General features: G+C 41.0%; 1 protein-coding gene and 1 long non-coding RNA gene across 3 annotated transcripts; one reads left to right on the top strand and one right to left on the bottom strand.

The window, feature by feature from the left end:
- Nucleotides 1–864: 864 nt before the first annotated feature.
- Nucleotides 865–21,028, bottom strand: pkp2 (plakophilin 2). Its single transcript, XM_033614313.2, has 13 exons — nucleotides 20,836–21,028; nucleotides 18,584–18,654; nucleotides 16,355–16,986; nucleotides 16,073–16,211; nucleotides 13,830–14,037; nucleotides 11,864–12,041; nucleotides 8,703–8,820; nucleotides 7,328–7,489; nucleotides 5,117–5,293; nucleotides 3,898–4,051; nucleotides 3,575–3,767; nucleotides 3,280–3,367; nucleotides 865–1,691 (listed from the first exon to the last, which is right to left on the bottom strand). Exons 1-13 carry the CDS (start codon nucleotides 21,026–21,028, stop codon nucleotides 1,629–1,631), a joined length of 2,376 nt encoding a protein of 791 aa, XP_033470204.1. The 3' UTR covers nucleotides 865–1,628.
- A 118-nt stretch (nucleotides 21,029–21,146) lies between these two features.
- LOC117249014 (uncharacterized) lies at nucleotides 21,147–21,825 on the top strand. 2 transcript variants are annotated; one of them, XR_013490439.1, is made up of 2 exons: nucleotides 21,147–21,281; nucleotides 21,671–21,825. It is a non-coding gene; the product is annotated as an uncharacterized LOC117249014 (long non-coding RNA). The 2 variants fall into 2 exon arrangements; XR_004500950.2 differs by having other exon boundaries at nucleotides 21,149–21,285.
- The last annotated feature ends 4,318 nt before the right edge of the window (nucleotides 21,826–26,143 follow it).

Raw genomic sequence — 26,143 nt, 5'->3', positions numbered from 1 at the left:
ACATTTTTTAGTTGCCTTTGTAACACCTGTGTACATCTTAAGAGCTCAAACTGGCTGAAGAGAGGATGAATGCTATCTCCTTGCTTTCTTCCTCATCCTTTCTCCTTTTGGGTAACCATTTTGCGGGCCATTGACACAATCCCAAAAAGTTTATTCTTCGATCTACCCACCCCAAACAATTCTTTTTTGTTTTAACTATCCATCCATCCATTTTCATCCACTTATCCAGGGCCAGGTCGCGGGGGCAGCAGGCCAAGCAAAGCACCCCAGACGTCCCTCTCCCCAGCAACTCTTTCCAGCTCCTCCTGGGGGACCCCAAGGTGGTTCCAGGCCAGATGAGATATGTAATCCATCCAGCATGTTTTGGGTCTGCCCCAGGGCCTCCTACCAGTTGGATGTGCCCACAACAACTCTAACAGGAGGTGCCCAGGAGGCATCCTGATCAGATGTCCGAACCACCTCAAATGACCCCTTTCGACGCAAAGGAGCAGCGGCTCTACTCCGAGCTCCCTCCAGATATCCAAGCTCCTTACCCTATCTCTAAGGCTGTGCCCAGGCACCTGACGGAGGAAACTAGTTTTTTCGGTCACTACCCAGAGCTCATGACCATAGGTGAAGGTTGGGACGTAGATGGACCAGTAAATCAAAAGCTTTGCCTTCCGGCTCAGCTCTCTCTTCACCACGGCGGTCCAGCACAGTGCGGTCCAGCACAGTGCTCCAACTCACGCTCCACTCTACCCTCACCCCTGAACAAGACCCTGAGATACTTGAACTCCCTCGCTTGAGGCTTGAGGCTTGACACTCAGCTAAAGCAGTCGGGATCTACTGTATTCTGACATTTTCTTAAGTTATTAATGAACGCAATAAAGTTTTATTCAAAATTTATTGATCAATCAACTCAACTCAGGACAGTAAGAAATCAGCTTGTTGTTGTTGTGTTACAGTAGGAAATCATTATATTTAAAAATACATTTTATATACATTTAAGAACAGTTCATTGGTTTGTCACAAAATAATGCTGTTGATTTGATTTTTCATCCTTCACAATGCCTTTAGTGGAAATATCTGAATATTTTTCATTGTGGTTCTACTGTGTTGCCCGAAGTGCTAAAATAAAGAAAACACACAGCACAGTATTCTCAACTGTTGAGCTGCCGCTACAGTAAAAAACTACACAAACATACAGAAATACTTACCATTTCATTCATTATCTTTGTTAGTGGAAAACACTCTACATTCATGTGTCAGTTTTTCTGACCATGCGGTGCTAAGACAGCAGGCAGATGAAGTTCTGTTATGATCTTGTGTAAGCTAGTTATTGTCCACTTATCCGTTATTTTAATATAACATCCGCTCTTTTCCTGTGTCACAATCAAAATAACCTGATTATCTAACTAACACAAAGACCAGCTCTACCATAAACAAAATAAACATACAGTTTTAAAGCCATTTCATGGGCCCTTTAAGGGAAATGTAGGCATAGTTCATAATGGTTTGTTTTAAGCATTAAAAAAAAAAAAACCCACACAGGCAGAACATTACAGGAGGAACAGTGCATCGAGTGACTGCTGCCGTTACGGTCAACAGGTACAGCTTGAGTTTGGTGCTTTAGGATCCTCAGCTCAGTCTCACCCAGAGTTCACAGCCTTTGTTGTCCTGGCATTGATGAAATCAGACTTCCTGTAGCCACACTGTTGACAAACAAAGAGTTGATCATAGACACTATATTTGTATTTCATGTCGTTTAGGTAAAAAGGTTTGTGTAAAATTTCACTCTCATGCCCCCCAGTGGTTGCATGAAAAAAGACACTGACAACAACAGGCCCAATAAACAGATGCCTGATTAGTTTTCTTCATGAATAACCACATCAGTAGTGACTGTACACTGTGAACAAATAGAGTCATTCTTTAAGATGTTACTTGTCATAATGGAACCTGCACCAATTCTGTCACAATGCATCAATGTTCAGACTTACATGAAGCCCTCTGACCTTCTAATTAAGTAAAAGCACTTGTACCGCAATGTAGAAATACAAGTAAAGGTCCTGCAGTCATAATTTTGCCTATGTAAAAGTACAAAGTATCAGCATCAAAATATACTTACAGTACCTAAAGTAAAAGTATTGATCTTGCAGAATGGGCTCTTTCAGAATAATGTGTATTTTCTAATTTTAATATAACTGTTGATGCATTAATATGTACATTACTTCGATGTTGCAGCTAAACGTGAGGCGTTTTTTTAAATATATATACATATATACTGTATATACACATATACACTCCTGGGTATCTCGTGAATCTCACCAAGGGATTAATAAAGTCTTACGCCCAGTTCAGACCAAAGATTTGTAACGAGAAGAGTTGAAACAGGCAACTACTTGCAATGTGCCGTTCTGCAACTACCTAAAAACTTGCCAGTTCACACCAATGCAACTCGAGGAGATGGTGTATCATCTCTATGCAACAACTCTCTGTGCTTCTGTTCTGATTTCCAGCTTTTCAGGCTCATTTTGTGGCTGTATATAATTTTGTAGCTTCTTAAAATATAAATGAGGATAGTGATAGTGAGATACTGGCTACAGCTGCATTTGTAGTAGTGATGACACGGTGAAAAACACAAACAAAACTCTGTGGGGACAGAGCACCTGCCGCAGCAAGCAAACACACCGTCTGCGATCATTGTGACTTGACCAGTGGACTTCACTACAAGCTTACTGGCTGTAGAAACAGGTGACGAGGTTTACGCTCTAAAACCAGCCACTGATTTGACCGGCGGAGTTGCAGGTGACACCATCAGCCTGCTTGAGTCGAGCTTATAAGGCCAGTTTACACCACTGCAACTTTTCTTTACAACTTTCTAAAACAGTTTAGTCTCATCGTGCATCTGGTCTGAACTGGGCTTTATCTTTATCTCTAAAATACATCATAATTTATTTGTTGATTATATTAATACTATTTCAGTCAAAGTACTTAGTTACTTTTCACCTCTGTCAGTATTCAGTGTGCTAATGTTCCAGTTATTTTATGTGAGTTATTCTGTACAAAAATGACTGGCACCTAATTGCCTGTCTAATGAAGCACCTTAAAGACAAGAAGAAGCTTATTAAATTTTCCTTTGATTTCACCGGTACTATCTGTGCCATGACACGTGCAAAAACTGACACTGTTTATTAAAGCATCTAATGCAGGAATCATAAACAACACAAAGCAAAAAGATAAACATCTAAGAGACTGTAAGAATACACGCAGACAGGATGGAAACATGTTGATGGAACCCACCTTCTTGTAGGCCCCATGGAGATCTGTGTGTTTCCACATGGTGTGCAGCAGGACGCACGCTGCCTGACCCGCTCTGGTTGGTCCATAACTAGGAAATTAAAAGTTAATGATTCTCTGTTATCTGTATACTGCATATGTATGATATCAGTATGAAAAACACTACACATCAGAGATAAAAGGCTCTTTGCTTCTAGATGAATTATTAATGAACTAAGCTATGAGTGTCACTGTGTTCTTAATGAAGTGCTAATCATCAAACAGGAAGTGATTCAGTTTCACAGAGGAGCAGACTAACCCGTTGTCCTTGCTGCTGATGTTGATGATCTTCGGGAGGGCTCCATGGTTGACGATGGTCCTGACGTGCTGTTTGTCGCTCTGACTCAGGTTAGTGAGGATTTGACACAGAGAAGCCGTCACCTCTGTGGGCAGGTCGGTGCCGGTGTCGTCGTTGGGCAACAGCCATACCAACTCTGGCAACACCTGTTTCACTTCAGGAGGACGAAGCAAATAAAAGATGTATTGCGCAAAATTAAAAAGCACAGTTTGTGGTGCATTTGGAGGCAAAGTGGACTGAAATTCATAATTAAAAGTATCTCAGGTTTGATGGAAAACAGTTACCGATGTCAGGGTGCAGCTCCTGATAGCGCGAGAGGTTTTTTATTAGCGATACGGCCGTCCTCTTCACATCACTCTCTCCCTCCTCTAACATCTTCTTGACGTGCTGAAGGCCATTTTCCCGTTGAACAATAGTGAAGGCGATGGCTTCACTCACCTGCAAGGCCACAGAACGTACATCAGGTATGTGAAATGTATGCTGTTGCTTTAAATTTGATTTACAGGTCATAATACATAATATCTGTTTCTATCAGTTTCTGATGCTGTTAAAGGTTCGTTTAATATCAATATTTTCTGTAAACAAGTGTAAAACAGTGTATTATGATCATTTGCCTGCCTACCTGCCCATGCCTACGAAGGCAATGAAGTATATTATAGCACATCTATCGCATCGTATTTTTGTTTTCATTTATAATTCCATTTCTTCAGTTAAAGCTGTGAATCCATGTACATATTTTCAAAGATGCCCTTGAAATGCCTTTAAACTAAGTTACTAAATTGTTAAATCAGTAAGAAACTGAAGGCTCCACTTTGCAATATTATCACGATACTCAAGTCACGATACAATATTATTGCGATATTAAATGTTTTCTAATATGCTGAGTATTGCGATAATATCTACTGCAATTTATTACCTTTTTTAACTGTAAATTATGTTCAGAAAGGAAAACTATGTGACCGTCTGGTTATCTAATAAGATAGAGTTTTCAGTCTGTTCATCTCACTTCAGCCATTTTCATTGCAGCAAAATGTATGTAGTGGACGGAAAAACCAATTGATTGTATTATTGTAGAGAGCCTAAAGTTTAATTTGTGTTTGTTATATTAATAATTTACATACAATAACTGTAATTAATATTAATTTACTGACAATTCTACATGGTGTAAGTGCATCATTACAATGTTGCCATGCAAAATATTACAATGCTATGCTGTACCCATGCTTTAGATTCTTTCAACTCATGAATTCCTCAATTATCTAGTGCTTAAATGATATGTCCAGTTATTAACTAATCAATTCACCCAAATTATCCCCCTCCTATCCTATACCCTATCTTCTTCTCATCTGACCCACAACTAAAACTTTAGAAGATCCAAATATGGATCTTCAAAAATCTAAGTAAGGCTGTGGTCAAAGTATCTATTTTGTTATTTTCCTCTTTACAGTAAGAATCTAAGAAACTCTAAAATGAAACAGAGAGAGTAAATCTGTGCCGTCTTACTGCTCCGTTCCCAGCCGTGATGTTCTGCAGGGCTCCCATGGCGGCCTCCTGGGTGTAGTGACGCACACTGCGGGCCATCAGTGACAGATACATCCGGATAGTGATGGAGCTCCACAGCCACTCTATACCACGGGGGTTTGACTTCTCCTCCAGCAGGGGGCACTGTCGCTCCAGATGCTGAAAAGGACACATCTTATTAGCTGCAGTTTATTTCATGTCAGCAGGTTCACTGAGTTCACACTGACAACAAGAGGTTATTATGCAGCAGATTAACAGTGACGGACATACATCATTTCTTTTGTCTTGTTTCTCTTGCCCTTGTTATGCAATTTACGTTTATCTTACCAGGGAAGACTGGCTGAGCATCCGTGCCATTTTGCCGCAGCATCATACTGTAAATTCTCCTAATTATAAAGAATTCACACTGCTCAGTGCAGATGCTGAGTAGCTGCAATGCAGATGATTGTTTAAGGGGTCTAAGGGCATGCAAAGACGTCTGAGGAGTTTTTCATTGCATCATAATCCTTCTACTTTCTCCTCCTGTAAAACATTCAAATATTTTTGGTGACCCTACCTGAACTCTGAGTTGTGTTTGTGACATATTTCACTCAGGAATGAAAATTACAAGACACTATGAGGTGGCATTATGGGAAGGGTAGGGTCATTTCAGTCTCTGCTGCTTCACTTCTTTTACGATCAGTCTCGAGTCCTAATACTTAATCTCTGGAGTATTTAAAGATCCCATATAGTGCTCATTTTCAGGTTCACACTTGTATTCTGGGTTTCTACTAGAACATGTTTTCATGCTTTAACGTACAAAAAACACATTATTCTTCTAACACTGTCCTGCCCGAATGTACTTGCATCACCTTCTGTCTAAAATTCTCCGTTTTAGCGCCTGCCTCTTTAAGCCCGCCTCCCAAAAAAGCCCAGTCTGCTCTGATTGATCAATAGGAAATACAAGGGGACCCATTTGGAATGATTATATTTCAAGTTTGAAAGTGTCTATATATGGTCTATATGCTTAGATGAAGGGGATTTTTTTACCCCAAAGTTACAGTAAACAAACATTGTGATTCGGTCAATGGTTGTGACATTATAACTTAACAAAAGTCTCATTTAAAGGCACAGTTTCTGAATACAGACTGTGTGCATTTCTCCATAGATTGAGCATTTTGATGCTTAAACAGTATTTAAACAGCACCTATACCTGCTTTATATTTCAAAAGAGAAATTTGACTTTTTACAACATTGGACCTTGGAAAAAAAATAGGATTAGCCAGGAACAGATTTGGAGGACAAAGGCTTACAAAGGCTCGAGAGGAATACCTCGTCACCTTGGGGCGGTATGTGTAGCCAGTCGCTACTGGGCAGCGCAGGCTAGCTTTGGAGGTAGCAGCCAGTCTGCTCGGAGAAGAGGACTCAAACAAAAAGTCATATTGTCACATTGTAGCACCCACTGGTTTTGCTTCTTGCCTTTCTGGGGATGGCAGCTAGCCGAACTGTTCACTCCAGCTGCTCTTAATTATGTGAATTTCTTTGTCACGTGTCTGACCTATGGGAACAGTTGTGCCAATGCATTTCTTTACACTCTTCTGACCCGGACCTGTCAAGACTTCTTGGTACAGAAAAGTCAGTCTGTGGGTTCACGCAGGGGTAAGTAACCCCAGGTCAGCTGTGACTACACCACTCCAAGAGCTTTAGTTGATGAATCGCTGTGCATAGGCTATGGAGCGTGAAGATGTTATTGACCTTCATCAGTGACACCACACACTTTGGTCCTGGGCTGTTTTTTATGGTTTCATGACCCCTTAAATCCAACTAAGGGAAACTTTAATGCTACAGCACACAGTGACACCACAGGTGACTCCTTTCATATTGTAGTCATTTGGTATATTGTTAATATAAAAATATTGACTAGATCAGCTTTAATGAAGCATTGCAACACTAAGTTCATAACAGCAGGTCTTTGTGCTGCTGGCACAGACCCACCTGACAAAGCAGGAATGTAAAATGTATCATTTGGTTTGATGTTTCCCTCCCCATGCATCATATACGAGACAGAAAAATCTGATTGGCTTCTAAGAAGCTGTTTCATGGGTGATTAAATCTGCAGCAATGCAGCAGTTTTCACAGAATTTTGCGCTCAAATATTACACCGCAGGAACATCTTTTGTATTGTCAGTGTGCATTATTGTCCGAAGGGATTACCTCTGTGATCTTGGCACTGCGATGAGCAAAGCAGCCGACAGCCTTTTGCTTGGGAGCCAAGTTTTGTCGAGATTCTCTGAGATCTGTGGCGTATTTCATGGGAAGCTCTGCTTCTATCTGATAAGACAGGTTGTGCAGGATGCAGACGCAGTTCTCTGTGGACTTCAGAGCAGATATATACATAAATATTAAATTAAATGCAGTACAGCAAAGCGTTTACCCAAATAGATACAGCAGATTGAAACTTGGATGGGGGTACTGTGGGTAAACTGCAGTTTAGTAAGTTTTGCTTTAAAAGTGAGACACAAGTTTCAAACTACTAATTATGTTTAAATTTTGGACTGTGACTTTTACAATTCAGTGAGAAGCAACAGGATTTATGAGAATGACATGCAATACAGAGTGGGAAAAAGTATGGGCCCAATTTCACAAAATATATGTACATGCATGGATGGATTACTGAATGGGCCTCCGGGGCTGAGGCCCAGGGCCCCTCCTAGCGTTTACCTGCAAAATGTTGCTAGAATTAACAGGTACCAACCAGGAAGAGACTCAAAAAGACCACAAGTGATGCAAAGGCATACACAAAGACAAAAATGACCACAGAGACAAAAATGACAAAAAACAAACAATTACCCCAAAGAAACACAAAATGATGACAAAAAGACATAAAATGACACAAAATGACTACAAAGAGACAAATGCTACCACTAGAGACACAAAATTACCTCAAGGAGACACAAAATTACCTCAAAGAGATAGATACTATCACTAGAGACACAGAATGACTACAAAAAGACAAAAACAACCAAAGGAGACACAAATAACCTCAAAGTGACACAAAATCACTACAAAGAGTCAAAACGACCAAAAGAGACACAAAATGACCTAAAAGACACAAAAAATAACCTAAAAGAGTAGCAAAATGACCTCCAAGAGACACAAAATGACCTCAAAGAAACAAAAACGGCCAAAAGAGACACAAAATATCCTCAAAGACACAAAAATGACCCAAAAGAGGCACAAAATGACCTCAAAGAGACACAAAATAAATATAAAAGAGACAAAAACCTTCAAGAGACACAACAAGGGAAAATAGAAGGCAAAACCATCACAAAGTCTGTGTGTCTTGCTTCTGTGTAGGAGAAGTGGTGGGGCATTTAGCACAAGGGTGCCCAGGGGCTGATTACGTCATGTTCCGCCCATATGTACATGTATGCAACAATACATGTAGATATATGTAGGAATTCCTCCTACTACATACTTCCTGCATACATAGCACATTACACTGTAGCTCCAACCGCTCAGCAGTTTGTTGTGAAACAGACTGTATAGATAAATGTTTTCTCTGGGATGTGTATCACTTTCATTTCACCTTGTCATCTGTCTTGTAGTCAGCTATGGCACCCCGGATGTAGTAGACCAGAGAGTCAATAAAATTCTCACACTCCCTCATTGCTTTCCTGCCATCTGGACCAGCGGAGCTCAGGTTTCTATAAACAAAAACAACCAAGTTAATGTGACATTTATGTGTATGTTTCAATCAGATACCATATCAGAGAATTCAGCAACGTTAATTACATTGAATTGTGTGCAAAATAAAAAAGGAAGTCCCCTTTTGTCAACAACATCATTGTGAAAACTCAATGGATGCACTGTTTTGGATCTTTCCGAAGCCAGTGGCAATCATGACAAATTATTTTACAGACTAACAAAAACATTTTTTATGCAATCCAACTTCCCTGAGGAAAACAATACAACAATGAACATTCGAAACTCCACACAACAGGTTCTTTGTGCTGTGATGAAACATAAATCGGGGAGGAACTCGTCATTTTTCTCATCCACAGGGAGCTCAAAAGCTTTGAGAACATGATGAGGAGAACTTGATAACATTGGGCCAGCGAGGACTGAGTGATTTCAGTTCAGCAGAGCGGAGAGAAGAGAGAGCTCCATGAATAATTCAGTCTTTCACTCATTTGACCTGGCTACGGTTGCCAGGGGAGCTGTGCGTCTGATATCTCCTGCTTTGTAAACAGAGAGAGAGACGATGTATGTCTTAACAGCTAAGCTGACAATATGTTACACAATCTTAGACCACAACAGATAAATTGCGGTTTAACACATGCTAGTAGAGAAATTGTTTAAAAGATGGTGATTAATTATCTATTTTGGTGACTGGGCTTAATGAGAAAGCATTCCTCATTTAGGCTTTATTTGATGGCGTAATTAGTAGCCGCTGAACTGATAAATTGTGGCTAATGAGGAAAAAATTGCCTATAACAAGCAACGTACAGGTATGACCAGGTCCGTCATCAGGAGAGGTGAAAGAGTACAGACGACCCCGGCCCATGGCCAAAGGGGGGGGGCAACACTAATCCATCTGACATGGGTCAGGTGTGGAAGGAGAAATGGAAGGAGAAAAGAGGCAACAACCAAATGCAAGCACCAGATATGGCGGGCGTAGCTGAAGGTGACAATTGAGGCAGACTAATTTTTGTAAGAATACCTGCTGTGATGGACTTTGTTTTAAAGACACAGTGTAGACACAGGTATCATATTAAACTAGAGGACCTAAGGCATCCATTGGTACCCACCATGCTAAGCTATCTTGAAGGTATCAGGAAGGGGACCAAATAACGCTTCAAAGTTACACTAAATTTTGGTGAGGGGAAACGGGATTATTGCCATTTTTGAAAATGGCGCATTTAAATATTTCTGCAAACTGGGGTACCTTAACAGTTTTGCCCCCTGACGGGTGTGGATGAGAGGCCCACTTTTAAAAATGTTGTCCCCCTGCCCATATTTCCTAACGGCTGGCCAGGGTGTGATGAGCGCAAAGATTTTATCTCCCATGGCAACAGATGTATTAATGACCATCTTTAATATACAAGAAGACCTAGCTTGTTGTTTTCAGTCATGCTAGCTACATGCATCATAATTACTTTTCTTCTTGCACCACCAGCAGGTTCACATTTGTGGATTTGCCAGTAGAAACTAATACAAAATTTGATTTGTTTAAATTTTATGACCAAATACCTGCAAAACTAATGCCATTCTCATAGCCTCAGCTGTACTCAGTTGCTACCTGCTAGCAAGCTAACGTGCTAATCTAAGACTGTGAACATAAACATTATACCTGCAAACATCAGAATGTTAGCTTCATAACTGGGAGCATGTTAGCATGCTAATCTGAGCATTTAGCTCAGGTAAAACCACTAGCATGGCTGTAGACTAGTGATATTTATCTCAAAGATGTACTACGCAGGATTTTCCTGAAAAACAATGTATAGACTTGAACAGATGTAATTCTTCTCAGTCATCACTTATGACCCACTAGAAGTGTGTGGCGGTGTACTGTTCTGCAGAGACTCTGCCCTCTGCCTGGATTTGCAGTACAGGTCATAAACCCCACCCTCTCCATGTTAGAGGATGGGACATGGGCCAAACTAATAACTCAAAGTACACATCAAATAAAATTTTCCTAAAGATGGTTTCTGTCATATTAGGCAGCTCTTATCACCCTGATGTGATTATTTTTGTGCAGTGAGAGTGAATGGAGACGTGTCATCCATACAGTTTATGGTGTTTAGCTTTAACGCCTCGTTTCCACTTACGTATGTGTACGGAGACGAGTCAGCCGGAATTCCATTCATTCCTATGGGAATATCCATGATACCCAATGTGCCAGCAAAACTTCCCCCCTTTGTAATATTTCGGCCTGGAATTTATATATATATATATATATATAATATATTTCACATAACATGCAGGCCAACATCTACATTTATTTGTTGCCATGCTATATTAGTCCTGTTTTTGATCTGGTAATGTTCGAAAAGCATATTCCAACTGCTGCATGGCGAAAAATGGACAAAATTAGCCTCTCCCCCATGGCTACAGTTAGTTTCTATCTATCCATCCAGAAAGAAATGCCTTGCATTGGACAATAGAGGCATCATCGGTATATTTACAGATCTACGGACAACAGTCACATATGTAAGTGGAACTGAGGTGTAACTGTCATTTTCAGTTTGTCTTCTTCTTTAAACTCCTTTAACTGGGATTTCACCAACAGGATTCACAAGAAATCAAACAGAGTCATTGTTCTTTGCACGGAAACTTGCCGGCATTTCCTGCTTCTTATTACAGCCTGGATTCAGATGAAAGATGATAACCCTTTACACCATGTTGAGACACTGTTTACTCATAACTCAGCTTGGCAGAGACTGATGCTGTATATTACCGTAGCTCTGCCATCTGTTAACTCTTGCCCTTTGTGATACCATAAAACTAAAATGCCTCAGTGACCAAACACGGATTCTACTGGGCTTCTTTTTCACTGCTGATAGATTAGATTGTAATATTTTGACTTTCTCCATCAGTTTCAGCATGTTTTTGAAGAAACCATGAGTATTCAGTTTGGTGTGAGCTGAATATCTGCTGATGCTGGTGTCTGTTTACTTTAATCTATTAATCTACAAAGCTACAAAAGCTCACTGAGTATCTAGTTTCAAAGTGAACAGAGGAGCCTACCGCAGGCAGCCTGTAGCATTGTGGAAAGAGTCAGCATCAGCGAGGAGCTCATCTTTTGGGTTCTCCCCTTCAAAGATGCCAGAACTGGGTACCAGGACTGACTGGGTGAGGACAAACAAGGCCTCTTTGGAGAGACGCTCCTTCAGAAGGTCATGAGACGAGAGATTCCACAAAAGACCTGAGAGTGAGATGGAAATATACGTTATTATAGGCACAGATATTTATCTCAAAATGTTAGCTAAAATGGCCCTATGTATATACAGTACAGGCCAAAAGTTTGGACACACCTTCTCATTCAATGCGTTTTCTTTATTTTCATGACTATTTACATTGTAGATTCTCACTGAAGGCATCAAAACTATGAATGAACACATGTGGAGTTATGTACTTAACAAAAAAAGGTGAAATAACTGAAAACATGTTTTATATTCTAGTTTCTTCAAAATAACCACCCTTTGCTCTGATTACTGCTTTGCACACTCTTGGCATTCTCTCCATGAGCTTCAAGAGGTAGTCACCTGAAATGGTTTCCACTTCACAGGTGTGCCTTATCAGGGTTAATTAGTGGAATTTCTTGCTTTATCAATGGGGTTGGGACCATCAGTTGTGTTGTGCAGAAGTCAGGTTAATACACAGCCGACAGCCCTATTGGACAACTGTTAAAATTCATATTATGGCAAGAACCAATCAGCTAACTAAAGAAAAACGAATGGCCATCATTACTTTAAGTAATGAAGGTCAGTCAGTCCGGAAAATTGCAAAAACTTTAAATGTGTCCCCAAGTGGAGTCGCAAAAACCATCAAGCGCTACAAGGAAACTGGCACACATGAGGACCGACCCAGGAAAGGAAGACCAAGAGTCACCTCTGCTTCTGAGGATAAGTTCATCCGAGTCACCAGCCTCAGAAATCGCAAGTTAACAGCAGCTCAGATCAGAGACCAGATGAATGCCACACAGAGTTCTAGCAGCAGACCCATCTCTAGAACAACTGTTAAGAGGAGACTGCGCCAATCAGGCCTTCATGGTCAAATAGCTGCTAGGAAACCACTGCTAAGGAGAGGCAACAAGCAGAAGAGATTTGTTTGGGCCAAGAAACACAAGGAATGGACATTAGACCAGTGGAAATCTGTGCTTTGGTCTGATGAGTCCAAATTTGAGATCTTTGGTTCCAAGCGCCGTGTCTTTGTGAGACGCAGAAAAGGTGAACGGATGGATTCCACATGCCTGGTTCCCACTGTGAAGCATGGAGGAGGAGGTGTGATGGTGTGGGGGTGTTTTGCTGGTGACACTGTTGGGGATTTATTCAAAACTGAAGGCACACTGAACCAGCATGGCTACCACAGCATCCTGCAGCGACATGCCATCCCATCCGGTTTGCGTTTAGTTGGACGATCATTTATTTTTCAACAGGACAATGACCCCAAACACACCTCCAGGCTGTGTAAGGGCTATTTGACCAAGAAGGAGAGTGATGGAGTGCTGCGGCAGATGACCTGGCCTCCACAGTCACCGGACCTGAACCCAATCCAGATGGTTTGGGGTGAGCTGGACCGCAGAGTGAAGGCAAAGGGGCCAACAAGTGCTAAACACCTCTGGGAACTCCTTCAAGACTGTTGGAAAAGCATTTCAGGTGACTACCTCTTGAAGCTCATGGAGAGAATGCCAAGAGTGTGCAAAGCAGTAATCAGAGCAAACGGTGGCTATTTTGAAGAAACTAGAATATAAAACATGTTTTCAGTTATTTCACCTTTTTTTGTTAAGTACATAACTCCACATGTGTTCATTCATAGTTTTGATGCCTTCAGTGAGAATCTACAATGTAAATAGTCATGAAAATAAAGAAAACGCATTGAATGAGAATGTGTGTCCAAACTTTTGGCCTGTACTTTATATCCCAAAGTAAGCTCTTAAACGCCTTAAAGCCAGAATTTGTCATTTCAATTCAAAGCTAAGTAAAAAACTGACCAGTTAGGTGCCGTCTTGTCTCAACATCTCGGCTGCTCTTCAGTGCATGCAAAACAGTGGCCAGGCCATCATTTTCCTTCACCTCCATCTTGTTTTCACTGTTCTGGTAAACGACATTACGTAGAGCCCCAACGGCAGCACGCTGCACCTCTTCATTGTCATTGTCCAAGAGCTGCAGGAGCTTTGCAATCCCACGGAGATAGTACACCTGGAAACAACAGTGGATTACTGATTAACAGATTCACTGGAACACAGATGGAGAATCTACATAAGGCATGACATTCAGAAAGTGTTAAAGGATAATCATTTACCACGGCCATGTTGTGTATCAAAGACAGTTATCAACAACATGAAACATCACTTCCATAGCCAAATTAGATGTTATTTTATTGTTACTGCTAAACCATAAAACTGGACCACTATTAAAGAAGTTTTTCACTGCTATAAATGATGGTCCGTTAATTAATCTAGGCTGTCTATGTGGTGAAAGATGCAAATACTTTTGAAATGGGTCCATGCTGTATCATAGGCAACTTGACTTGCTTACGTTTCTTGAAGACATTTCACCTCTCATCCAAGAGGCTTCTTCAGTTTTAATGGATTGGTGCGGAGTTGCAGGCTTTATACTCACACTATACACTATACTGTGGGTGTGAACCCTTACAGAGTCGTCAACGTCACATGTGAGTTGTTGGTCCGCCCAGCCATCATGTGTGTCGTTAGGGTTAGATGGATCCAGGTGGTCCAGGTGGACCCATGGTACCTTAACGACTCTGAAACTCAGAGCTCACATGTGACCTCAACAACTCGGTAAGTGTTCGCATCCACACTGAGTATAAAGCCTGCAACTCCGCACCAATCCATTAGAACTGAAGACGCCTCTTGGATGAGAGGTAAAACGTCTTCAAGAAACTCAAGAAAGTCCAGTTGCCTACGATACAGCACTTAAGATTACCATGACCTGGATGACTGAGAAACTTCACCAACACGACCAGAGAAAACAGAGAAAAAGGGGTGTGATATTTGCTTTTGATCAAGAGGTAGAAAACCTACAACAACAAGAAGGCACCGCACTGCACCATAAATGCTCCTGCTGGTGGGTGACGTAATGCAAGCTTGGCTGTTTTTCCACAGGAAACAATATGGCGGCCGGCTGGTAACAATGGATCTCTTATTGCAGTTAAACAGTAAGCTAAAATGTGTGTCTGAAAACATTTGAGGTGAGAAATAGGCAACGCAGTGACACAATCTTGCTTCATAATTTATCAGCACTGCCTAATTTTACCGTCTGGTCTCTATTTTTTCAGCTTCCGTTTTCACAATACAGTAAACTGTATGGTGCCCACAAACTCTTGTATTACAGCCAAACAGTGCACTAAAATATGTTTCTAAAAATATTTGAGGCAAGAATGGGGCAATACAGTGACAGAATCTTGTTTCATATTTAATCACCACTGCCTACTTTTACAGTTTAATCTGAGATTGATCTGTGTTTGAGAGAGGAATAAAAAGGTGGCTCTCTCGATCCGCTTCTATACTTCTTGTGTCCCTGGTGGTGGGCATACAAAAATGTGGAAGCATAATCTGTAGTTCGGCAACAGCCCTAGAGCCATAATAAAATTGACGGAGCTGCTAGATGAGCAGGGAGAACTAGGGCGAAGTTTACCACGGTCCATTTACACATACTACCCACATTATGATACAAAGCTGGCTGAAAACTCGCAAAGTATCTCTTCAATAGTAGGATTTCATCAGAACTTAACTTAGCTTAGTTTTGTTGAAATATGGCATTAAGACCTAATACAGATCGTATCTGGAGGGATGAGGTGTGGTAATCAACTGCAGTAATACGGTGCTGCAGTAAGCTTCACCTTATTAAAAGCTTTAATTATAAAATTGTGTGGTTCTGAATTTCCACCACATCCTGTCTCATTGTCTTATCGGTTGGGGTAATAGTCATGAGCTGACAACAGAGCTCAAACTAAGTGAGAAATTGGAACATTAAAACTGTACAAACAGAGGCACGGGGGCTAAATATTGCAAATACTACCCTCCCCAAAACTACACACTCAAATCTGAAAAAAACATTTTGAATTTTCCTCTCTCTCATGTGGTAAGTAAAGTTTTTTTTTTTTTTTTTTTTTTTTACATATTTACAAATTTGATTCCATAATATTTAACTGCAAACAGATTCTGACTTGAATCACTGAAATAATCCCATACAAACATATGATTAAACCTACCATCTTCTTCGCATCGGCACTCTTGAAACATTGATTCTGTATGTGGCTGGCTGCACAGATCAGCATATCCTCGTTATCCTGGGTCAACAGGTTCACAGCCCTCTCTATTGTCATCTCTGGAGGCTTGTTCTCTGACTTCCTGTGTGAGAGGACAGCCATGAATTAAAAACTGCTTCATTCCCAAAAGTCTCAAAAAACACTTAATGGCTTGAATCACACACCAGGACAATTCAAGAATATATTAAATTATTAAATGAACACAAACAAACACAGAGCTCTTACAGTGTCATGACGTTCTGTGTGTTTATATGCTGGATAGGTGGTTCCACTTCCATCTGCTTCCCCATGTCCACCTCCACACTCGTGACCGAGGGTGGGTATGAGTTCAGTCTGTGGAGCCCCTGACCCTCCCTCCTGACCTGAGCCAACCAGGACAAGCCGTCATCAGGCTGGACAGCACCAAGTATCATCTCACCACTTGTCCTCTGCACAGTGTGTCTCTCCTTTTTGACAATACTTTGGTTACGTCCCCATCCAGAGCCGTATTCAACGCTTTGCTGAAATGCTGCATTTGCAAACACAGGCGGTGGTGGTGGCGCTGCTGTCTGTCTGAGTGACTTCTGGCGTATGTTCCCGTATGCAGATGTGGATGCAAGTGGCCGCGTGCCACGGGGTGCCTCTGAGAAGGCGTAGCGACGAAATGAATCAGAGGCAAATGAGTGGTCGAGCAGAGTGCCCACCCTGTGAGACTGACTGGGTCCTGGATGGGTGTACGTGCTGTAACGGAGGCTACTGGGATTGAAGCGACTGCGATGAAACTCTGGGCTCGGTGGTGGACTCACTTCCACCCTCCTGGATGGTCTCCGCAAATGGTTGTTTGATAGAGAGCGGTCAGTGAGGCCCAATCCATTCATCTGGGCAGAAAACACAATCCACACTTAAATACATTGTGACCTGTTTATTCTGGTACTGTCACTTTAAATAGCCCAAAACACACAGTATTGTATAAAATGTATTTAAGTCTATGGAGCCCCATTTGGTCTTGTATTTATAACTTAACACCAACATACAGAGCAAACTCCATAACTGAGGGATACTGGTATGATTTAAATGACACAGTTAGAGGAGCAAAGAACTCCCTTACACCGTCCTCTACACTTACAATTAAAGCAGATACAATAGGAACAACATTTTAGTGCAGAGACCTTCATTAGGATATTATTGAAGACAATGGGAGACACCATCTTAAATAGGTGGGATAACCCACTTTGACTAATCAGGTCACACTAAAGGCCGACGTCATTTATTGAATCAAGCATTATGTCTACCTCTTAATTACACAACTGTAATGCTATATGATCTTAAACACAAATACATGTGTATTATATAAGATTATAATGTCATTTCCCATTCTTGTAAATTGCCATGGACAATTTGTGTCTTTTTTTTCTCTATACGGAGACCTGAAACTGACAAAACGCAGTAAAAGATTACCAGACAAATCAAAATCTGAATACATAAAAAAATAATAACATTTCTAGTTAGGTCCAGTGTGTTTCCTGCTGTAGAGGGAGTGAATAACAGACAGCTACTTAAGAGACTCAACCACATGGCCAAACACAAGTCTGACGTTAAATATATTAAACTTTGTGGACCTTGAACTAATGACTGCAGACCAATCTGGACCTCGTGGCTGGACCAGTTGGGAACCACTGGTTTAAAAGACTTCCTAAAATAAATCAAAGAAAGAAAGAGGAAAGAAAGGGGCATCTATTGGCAGATATGGAATACAATATTCATAACTATGCTGTCATTAGTTAATAATTACCTGTAATTAAGAATTGTTGCGTGTTACCTTAAGAATGAGTCGTTTATATGTGCATAGGGAGTGGGTTCTCGTCTACGGAGATCGCCATGTTCCACCATCATGTTTCTACAGCAGTATAGAACGGACAAACTAAATACTGGCTATAGTTAGGGCTTTAGCCACACGGCGCCACTGTAAGGGGGCTAAAGAGATGCAAGTGGCTCCGAAGGTGAAGGCTGCCTACCCCTGCTCTACACGCTTGGCACACGAGATAATTTACACTTCTGCAACCTCACCGCTAGATAGCACTAATTCCTACACACTGGACCTTTAAAAATGTACAATTGAGTTTAAAAAGAAATATGATGTTGTCAGTTTCAGGGCTCCTAATACCTTGAGCTAACCCCGTTAAAAGGTCACAAAATATCTATAATGTCAAGGTTACATGTAAGAACACAGTGATTAATTTGATAGGCCCAGAGGCTGTGAATATGAAGCAGACCATTTGACTACATTCAAATTATGGCATACAATACGTCCATGCAGTTCTTTTATAATGGACAGGTGCAAAATTCAAAGAGAGAACATGCAAAGTGTCAAACTGACGGCACTGGTGATGCATTAAGAAGCTGACAAACGTGTGTGTGTGTGTGTGTGTGTTGGGCATGCACGAGTAAAGAGAGTGAGGTAAAAGAGTCCCTTACCGTCATGTTTGGGAAAAGTCCATCTGTAGCATCAAAGCTCTTTGCAGTGTTTCTCTGTAAATGGACACTACCTGAAACAAGTTGGGAAGGTTCTGTTTGAGTGTCCTGTTTCACACTGTAATTACCTAAAGGCATGGCAACACTCACACGTCCTCAGATCAGGAGGATGACTCCTACCTTGGCTGCCTGAGCTACAAAAATATTAACAATGACAGTGCTGGGAGCGTTTGTAAACTGATGCAAACCAAATGTCGTGTTCATTTGCATTACAAGGGATTGATAAAAGGGAGGCAGAGGGAGAAGCAGTGAGATCAAACAGATACTTTAAATCCTGTCTATGTTTGTTAGCTATGTTTATCATTCATTGAGTTAAAACTGACACAAATACTTGGTATGTATAACCCATTATTTCTGGACATGATCCTCCCAGTGTGTAGAGGATACCACACAACAAAAGAACCACAGTGAGTCATTTAGAATAAATGCAACATACTGTTATGTATGAGCTAAAACGATTATACGATTCACTGAGTAGTTCATCGACAGAAAATTAATCGGCACCTACTTAGGCCCCTTAGTATTTCCTGGTCCCTGGTGCTCCAATGTGAGGATTTGCTACTGCTCTTGGTCAAATACAAAAGACAGAGTCACCGTGACGTTGCGCTTAAACAACAATCACTTCCAGGTAGAAAACTTGCTATTGATATGAATTGAGATATACATTTTCCCCACTTTACCTTACATACTAACCAATGGAGGCAGTGGTAGACCAGTACTCCCATGTTTTGCAAAGAAAAATTACTGGTTTTGTCAACAGAGTCTGGTACATGTGACATAACGGCTTCAGTTCCCTGTCGGAAAGGGCTCTGACAGCAAGGTACAGTGGTGAAAATATCCTACATAGTGTACACTTAAACTGGTATGGATTCTTTTAGGTGTCTGAAAACTAACTGGTTGAGACAGTGTTTGCTCTGCATTATTTTGTTTTATGTAGGCTAGTTGACGCTGGGGGCCGGAAGTTAATGTAAACTGGTCTATAGTAAATCAAATATTTTACTTTTGACTTTTGGTTAAAGACATCAACTTTGGTTTTCTGTCAAACGATTAATCAAGAATAAGTGTCGGATTTCACCCTCGACAGAATCATTTCTGACATGTAAGCCAACATGGTCAATCATCTGGTATAAATGCATATCATTTTTTCACCTCTGTTTTTAAGTCTCGTCATTTTCTACTTGTTCTTTGTATTTATTTGTTCTTTTGAGTGTTATTTATTTTAAATATTTTACTGTTAACTGTTGTAATGTCTAGCTATTCACTTTTCTTTCACCTTTTTTCTGTGCTGTCTTACCTCTGCTCTATGAAGCACTTTGGGCTGCATGACTGCATGAAAGGTGCTATGTAAATAAAGTTTGATTTCATCAAACAAAATCAGTGCTGTCCTGATTTAGTTTTTTCTTGGTTGATGACTAGCTGGATTTTTCATCTTTACATAGGCTTTCCATGGGACAGAACCCCATGGAAAGCAGGCCAGTGGTAGAAATATTAAATTCAAGCTCTGTCAGATGTCTCGTCCATCTCCCTTTAGGCGTATGAATGAAACTGCGGGAACCTGTTGGACAAGCAAACTATTATGTGGCATACATTCCACTCACAAAAAAATACCTGTATCGTCCAAATGATAGTAGACCTTCAGTACACAGAACATATTTCCTGGATAGAGAAGGCCCTTTATAGGGTTTGGTTGTCAGTAGCAGTGGGAATGATGACCCTTTGAGAGGGTCTCAAGATGAGTAAGAATATGACTCTGCTACTCAAACTCACTTTGAACATACAGGATAGATTCACCTCTTCAGCAGTTAAACAGAAACCATCAAGTGAAGCAATCTGAGGTTTATAGAGGTTGAACTGCTCACAACTCGTAAACACATCCAACCAGTGACAATGAGTCACAATCACACTTTCATTATAGGACGTCACCAACCAATAAATGTCAGGAACTATTGTTTTATAGTACGGCTTCATTGACTCATACACTGCTCCCAAAACTACAGGTGAAAATGAGATATGATATAAGGTCATTTTTCTTTGTTGTATTTATGAATAGAGGGAGGCAGGCACGTGAATGCACCTCAGCAGCCACACTACACCTGTGTAACACACACCTGAGAGCCTCCTGTGTGCCGTTCACCCATTCATTCATTCATACATTAACCATAATCACAGTGGGACGACTTCAAACTGCACCTTACCATTTGACATAGCTCTCTTTGCCTTCCGTGCCAGCGTGAGCTGAACCTGCTGCTGAACACGCACACTCCGGTCGTTGGAAGTCACCCACGTCGAGGACCTGGGAGTCGGCTCGGCAGGCAGAGCCAGACTGGTGTCCTCCAGCATGAACGAGTCCTGCGCAGGTAGCGCGGATTTAAAGAACATCTCCTGCATTGTGGATAAATCCTAATCCGCCAAGAGTCCAGACTGCTTCATTTAACTCGACATGTACCGCTCCTGGATTAGTGTTGAGACCTGCTTTGTTGTCCCTCTGATCACTTTAGGTGGGAGCGACCTGACGTGCTGACAGTGAGGGGGCGGGGCTACAGGCGACGCACCTGAGGTGTCGGGTGTCGGGTGTCGCTGCTGCCTGGTATCGGTTCACTCAGGTTAATGTTACTTATCACTACTACAATCAGTGTGGAATGTAAGTAAGTACATTTACTCAACTACTGTACCCAATTCTATTTGGCTATAATAATATTAACCTATATTTTAGTAATTCTTCAACCATGGTCCTTTTTGGTCTGAACAATTTTATAAAATCTGACACCTTTACAGAGAAATATATTGATACCGTATTTTTTGCAGCCTAGTATAACACTGGTATTGCCATTTCCATTTTTTTTTAAAAAATCTTGCTATTGTCTGTTTTAGCTTTAGCTTGAAATGTAGCCTGAACAAAATACACAATATAAAATCTTGTTTTTCTTATTATTTGTACATTCAAAGAAAATACAAGCTGTTTGGAAATGACGGTCATTAAATATATTCTGTATTTTTACAACAATTGACCTGGATTTTTTCTTATTTCAGTACCCACCATGGAGCCAGCTGTCCTCCATGTGCTCTCCTGTCATATGACTGTTGCTATGGTTTCCGCAGAAAAAAACACACCCTAAATGAACATGTAACCACAGGAAACAGGTGTTCTTTTCATGAATAAACACAATAGGTTACATTTCAGTAAAGCTATTTATGTGTCTTTTCTATTTGTATTTGAAGTTATTATTCAATTTGTTTCAATTTTATTTATAGATCCCAAAATCACAAATAACACTTTGCCTCAGAGGGCTTTACAGCATACGACATCCCTCTGTCCTTTGCACCCTCACAGCGGATAAGGAAAAACTCCCCCCCAAAACCTTTTAATGGATTAACATTACATTTAAAACCAAGCAGGGTTGAATGTCCTAAATATATTTTCTATATATATATAAAATGGTGGTGGTGTGTCTTCCTCAAGCCTGGGTCCTCTGCCAGAGGCCTGGGAGTTTGAGGATTCTGCCAAATATCTTAGCTGTTCCTAGGACTGCACTCTTCTGGACAGAGACCTCAGATGTTTTACCTGGAATCTGCTGGAGCCAGTCTCCCAGTTTGGGGGTCACAGCCACAAGTGCTCCAGTTACCACTGGCACCACTGTTGTCTTTACTCCCCACAAGTTTTCTAGCTCTACTTTCAGCCCTTGGTATTTTTTTCGAGCTTCTCGTGTTCTGTCTTCCTGATGTTGCTGTCGCTCAAGATTGCAACATCTATCATCACTGCCCACGATGTCCGCTTGGTTGGTCATCATCACTTTGTCAGTCTGGATCTGGAAGTCCAGACAATATCTATATACATAAGAAACGTGGTTTTGTGCTTCTTATTTCTGACAGAGACACAAAATTATGATAACTAATGTTAGCTTGACGTAAAAATAGGTAACGCTAGCTAACCTAAGTTAGCTAGGTGATGCTAAGTAACTCTGATGTCAGTAGGTTAAATACAAGGCGCAAGGCTACAGTGCAGACAACAGCGAGTTAGCTTAGCACAAAGAACCAAGGGAAACCAAGCGGCAACCTTCAGGACTGAAAAATAAAGCCAAAATCTAAGTGCCAAAAACTCTTCTTCTTCGAACAGCCACTTGAGGGTGGCTACAAAAGTGAGTCAATCCTCACAGAGCCGCATGTTAAAATGACTTTACAGCAGAAATAAACATGTTTACAGCCCGGTACAAAAAGGTTTTGGTCTTTTTAGCTAATTTTACCCATCAAGACAACTGTACAGGGGTTGACATTTTATATAACTCACCCATTTACATTTTATTAAGGCTTAAAGTTACACATAATTAAGGGCAAGCTGCTTTGAGTTACAGGCTGTCTGCCGATAGAGTCCTCAGCTTCTCAGCCAGATCCATCCCTCGTTCCTCCACAGCTTCAGCCTCTTGTTCAAACATGGTCACTTGTGGACCTCTGGCTCCAAAAAAACAAAAGAAGATGTTGACAGCCTTAATGCCAAACTCGAGGCTTCAAAACGGGAATTCACAAACCACTGGGTGACATCAGCCTTGTCCAGTGTTTATACAGTCTACGAGTGAAACATTAGCAAGGCTCCGTTAAACTGCGATAAAATCTGCTTAACAGCATCTCTAAAGCTCCACAATTAACATAATCATCATCATAAACACACCTAACTTGTCAGAGGAACAGACAAAGTTGACATTGACCTACTTGTGTGTATCAGTATTTAATTTAGATTTTGCACAAGTGACTTTAGTGACCATTTAAGATATGTAGAGTCTTCAAATGTTTGTAAATGCAACCACACACTTTGTAACACCTGGTGATGGGTAAGTAAAACACAACTTTAGGAGTCAGTAGTTGCCGACATGATCAGCTTTCCACCCTGGATCACAGCACCGCCCTCTTTGGCCTGACTTGTAAGAGGAAACTGCAGGCAGACATAAAAGGCAGGTCCCACCAGGTGTGTGTTTCCAGGGAAAGGAGCCAGTTGCTGTCTGTACACAGGCTGTGAAGTGTTATTAGATCTACTTTTATTGCCATGAATTTTCCCAACAATTACTTCCTGGCATTGATAATAGTCTGCTTTTATTTGGCTGAAGGCCTCCACATTTGCACTTTGTGTTGTTGGCACTGTGCTGAGAGCAAAGACTACCTTTTATTCTATCCTGTTCAACTGAATACAGTTTTTAATATGTCATAAAATCATTATCTTTCCTAAGGAACGATATGTCGTGGAAGTCACCATTCATGCTTCCACTGTTCCCTCTTTGACTACAAGAGATTCCTGACGTCCAGAAAGCGTGTGAGGAGCTTCACTTTGGTCAGCTATACTTCATCCTGCATGGGCCTGTCTGCGCCGGGAGCTGTGGTGTCAGGAAGGAATGTTTAATTATGTTACTTCAAAACAAAACTGAATTACTGGGTGAGGGTTCACTGTCAGTGTGTCAGTGGTACCTGTGGATAAAGTGCAGGTTTGGCTTGTGAACATCCACCATTTAAAAGAACAGTGTATAAGATTTATAGGGATTTAGTGGCATTTAGCGGTGACAACTACAGATTGCAACAAGATGAAGCTGCTCCCGGTTAGGATTCTGGACTGGAGGACGGACAATTCTTTTCTCTAGTACTGCCGATGAGAGAAATTGAATTGTTATTTCTTCTTCGTGTCTCACTAGAGCTACGTATCGGGTAGTGACAGCAACACTGCCCCCATGGTTCCCGGTGGTACTGCTCCGTTTGGCCCGTATCCGTAAGCTTTATGGAAACATGCAGAAATACGGACGAAATGAACGCAGAGCACGGACAGAAGGCTCTCTCCGTATCCGGATCCGTATTTAATGTTGAGCCCTTACACGTCCACACAGATAAACAGTGACCAAAGTCAGTGTGCTGCTCTTGTGCTTCTTTCAAAATTCCTTTGTGCTTCCTCAGAGCTAAGTTAGTTTTCCAAATTGAATTTAGTATGATTAAACTAAATCCCCAGTAACATTAAACAAAAACCTTATCAGCTACTACAGGGGTAGCGAGTTAACTTGCTGCATAGGTTGGTTATACTACAAAGTAAGCTCCCCAGTAGTCTAAAATATTAGTGAGTTAGCTTGCTAACTAGGAAAGCTGTGCTAACGAATAAGTCTGCCAATAGGCTGGAATATTAACAAGTTAGCTTGCTAACTAGGAAGGCTATGCCAATGGAATAAGCTTACCAATAGCAAAGACAGTGAAAAAGCGAGTTAGCTTGCTAACTAGGAAGGCTATGCTAACAAGTGAGTTTGCCAATAGACTAGAATGTTGTTCATTAACGAAGAGTAAGGATAATATCATTTTTCAGTTGCAAATACCTGTGATTAACACATTTTCCCTCCTTTTTGTAGCCTATTAAAGGTCTATCCTTACTCTTAAAGTTAGTGAACAATAGCCTATTTTAGCCTACTGGCAAGCTTACTCATTAGCATAGCCTATCTAGTTAGCAAGCTAACTTGCTAATATTCTAAGCTATTAGCCGACTTACTTGGTAGTATATCTAACCTACTTAGCAAGCTAACTTGCTAACCCCGCATTAGCTTACACGGTTTTTGTTTAATGTTTGAAGGATTTCGTTCAGCTTTACTAACATAATTGTTGAAAATTAAACTAGAAGCACAGGAGCAGCACACTGATGATGTCAGAGGGCTAGAATTGGTTGATTGCAATGTTGATCCAGGAATGCCATGGGATGTTGATCCAGGAGCATGTCCTACTTGGCAAAATCAGATTGTACTTTTGTCAGGCTAGTTTTCTGTCTCTGTCAGGTAGCAGTCCGTTAGTTATTTACTTTACAGCAGGAAACAGCACTTCAAAATAAAAGCTTTTAGCTGAAAATTCACTTTAATTCAAAGGAAAGTGTGTATTTTAACTTGCAGTCCATTCAGAATGGCCCTGTGACCCACTTTTAGACTGTGACCCACCAGTTGGGAACCACTGCTCTAAAGAAAACATACTTATTATATTAAAATTCTGTCAATATATCCCTCTAAATCCTACATACTGTACCTTTAAGACTTTAAGAATGATCAGTCAAACTATATGGGTCTTCTGAGGGGCCCTGCATTAGTGTAGAGTATGTTGAATCTGGCCCCAGAGTCAAAATGTAGTTTCACAGTCCCTGTCATCTGATACTGTGCAAACTGTTTCACTTAAAAACATCAGCCAATCACGTGGGACATTACAGGAGCTAATCCCTGCTGAGAACTGGGGGCAAACATTTTTACCCTGGGGCCCCGTAGCAGGTTAATCTAGTCATGACTCCGGAGCTATTTTTCAAAGGCTAAATGTCTTTTGATTCACACATAATGGCTCATCAGCTGCTGAGCGTTTCACTTTACACAGGCCGCCTTTTTTCTTTTGCTACGTCTAGAAACAGAGACAACTGACTCATTTGCCAAACAATGATCCTTGACAGTCGTGACATTTTGCCTCGTACACTGTGCATACAGTAGATTCAAATAAATGAAAACACAACAGATACAA

The sequence above is a fragment of the Epinephelus lanceolatus genome, chromosome 23 (assembly GCF_041903045.1).
Source record: "Epinephelus lanceolatus isolate andai-2023 chromosome 23, ASM4190304v1, whole genome shotgun sequence".
NCBI lineage: Eukaryota > Metazoa > Chordata > Actinopteri > Perciformes > Serranidae > Epinephelus > Epinephelus lanceolatus.
The sequence above is the reverse complement of the archived record's forward strand: the minus strand, read 5'-3'. Positions and strand labels throughout refer to the sequence as shown.

Coding starts and splice junctions, on each gene's coding strand:
- pkp2 (XM_033614313.2), bottom strand. CDS start 21,028: ATGCAGGAGATGTTCTTTAAATCCGCGCTACCTGCGCAGGACTCGTTC. Junction 12,042..13,829: donor GACAAGACGGCACCTAACTG/GTCAGTTTTTTA, acceptor TCTCACTCTCAG/GTCTTTTGTGGAATCTCTCG. Junction 3,368..3,574: donor ATCAGCAGCAAGGACAACGG/GTTAGTCTGCTC, acceptor TTAATTTCCTAG/TTATGGACCAACCAGAGCGG.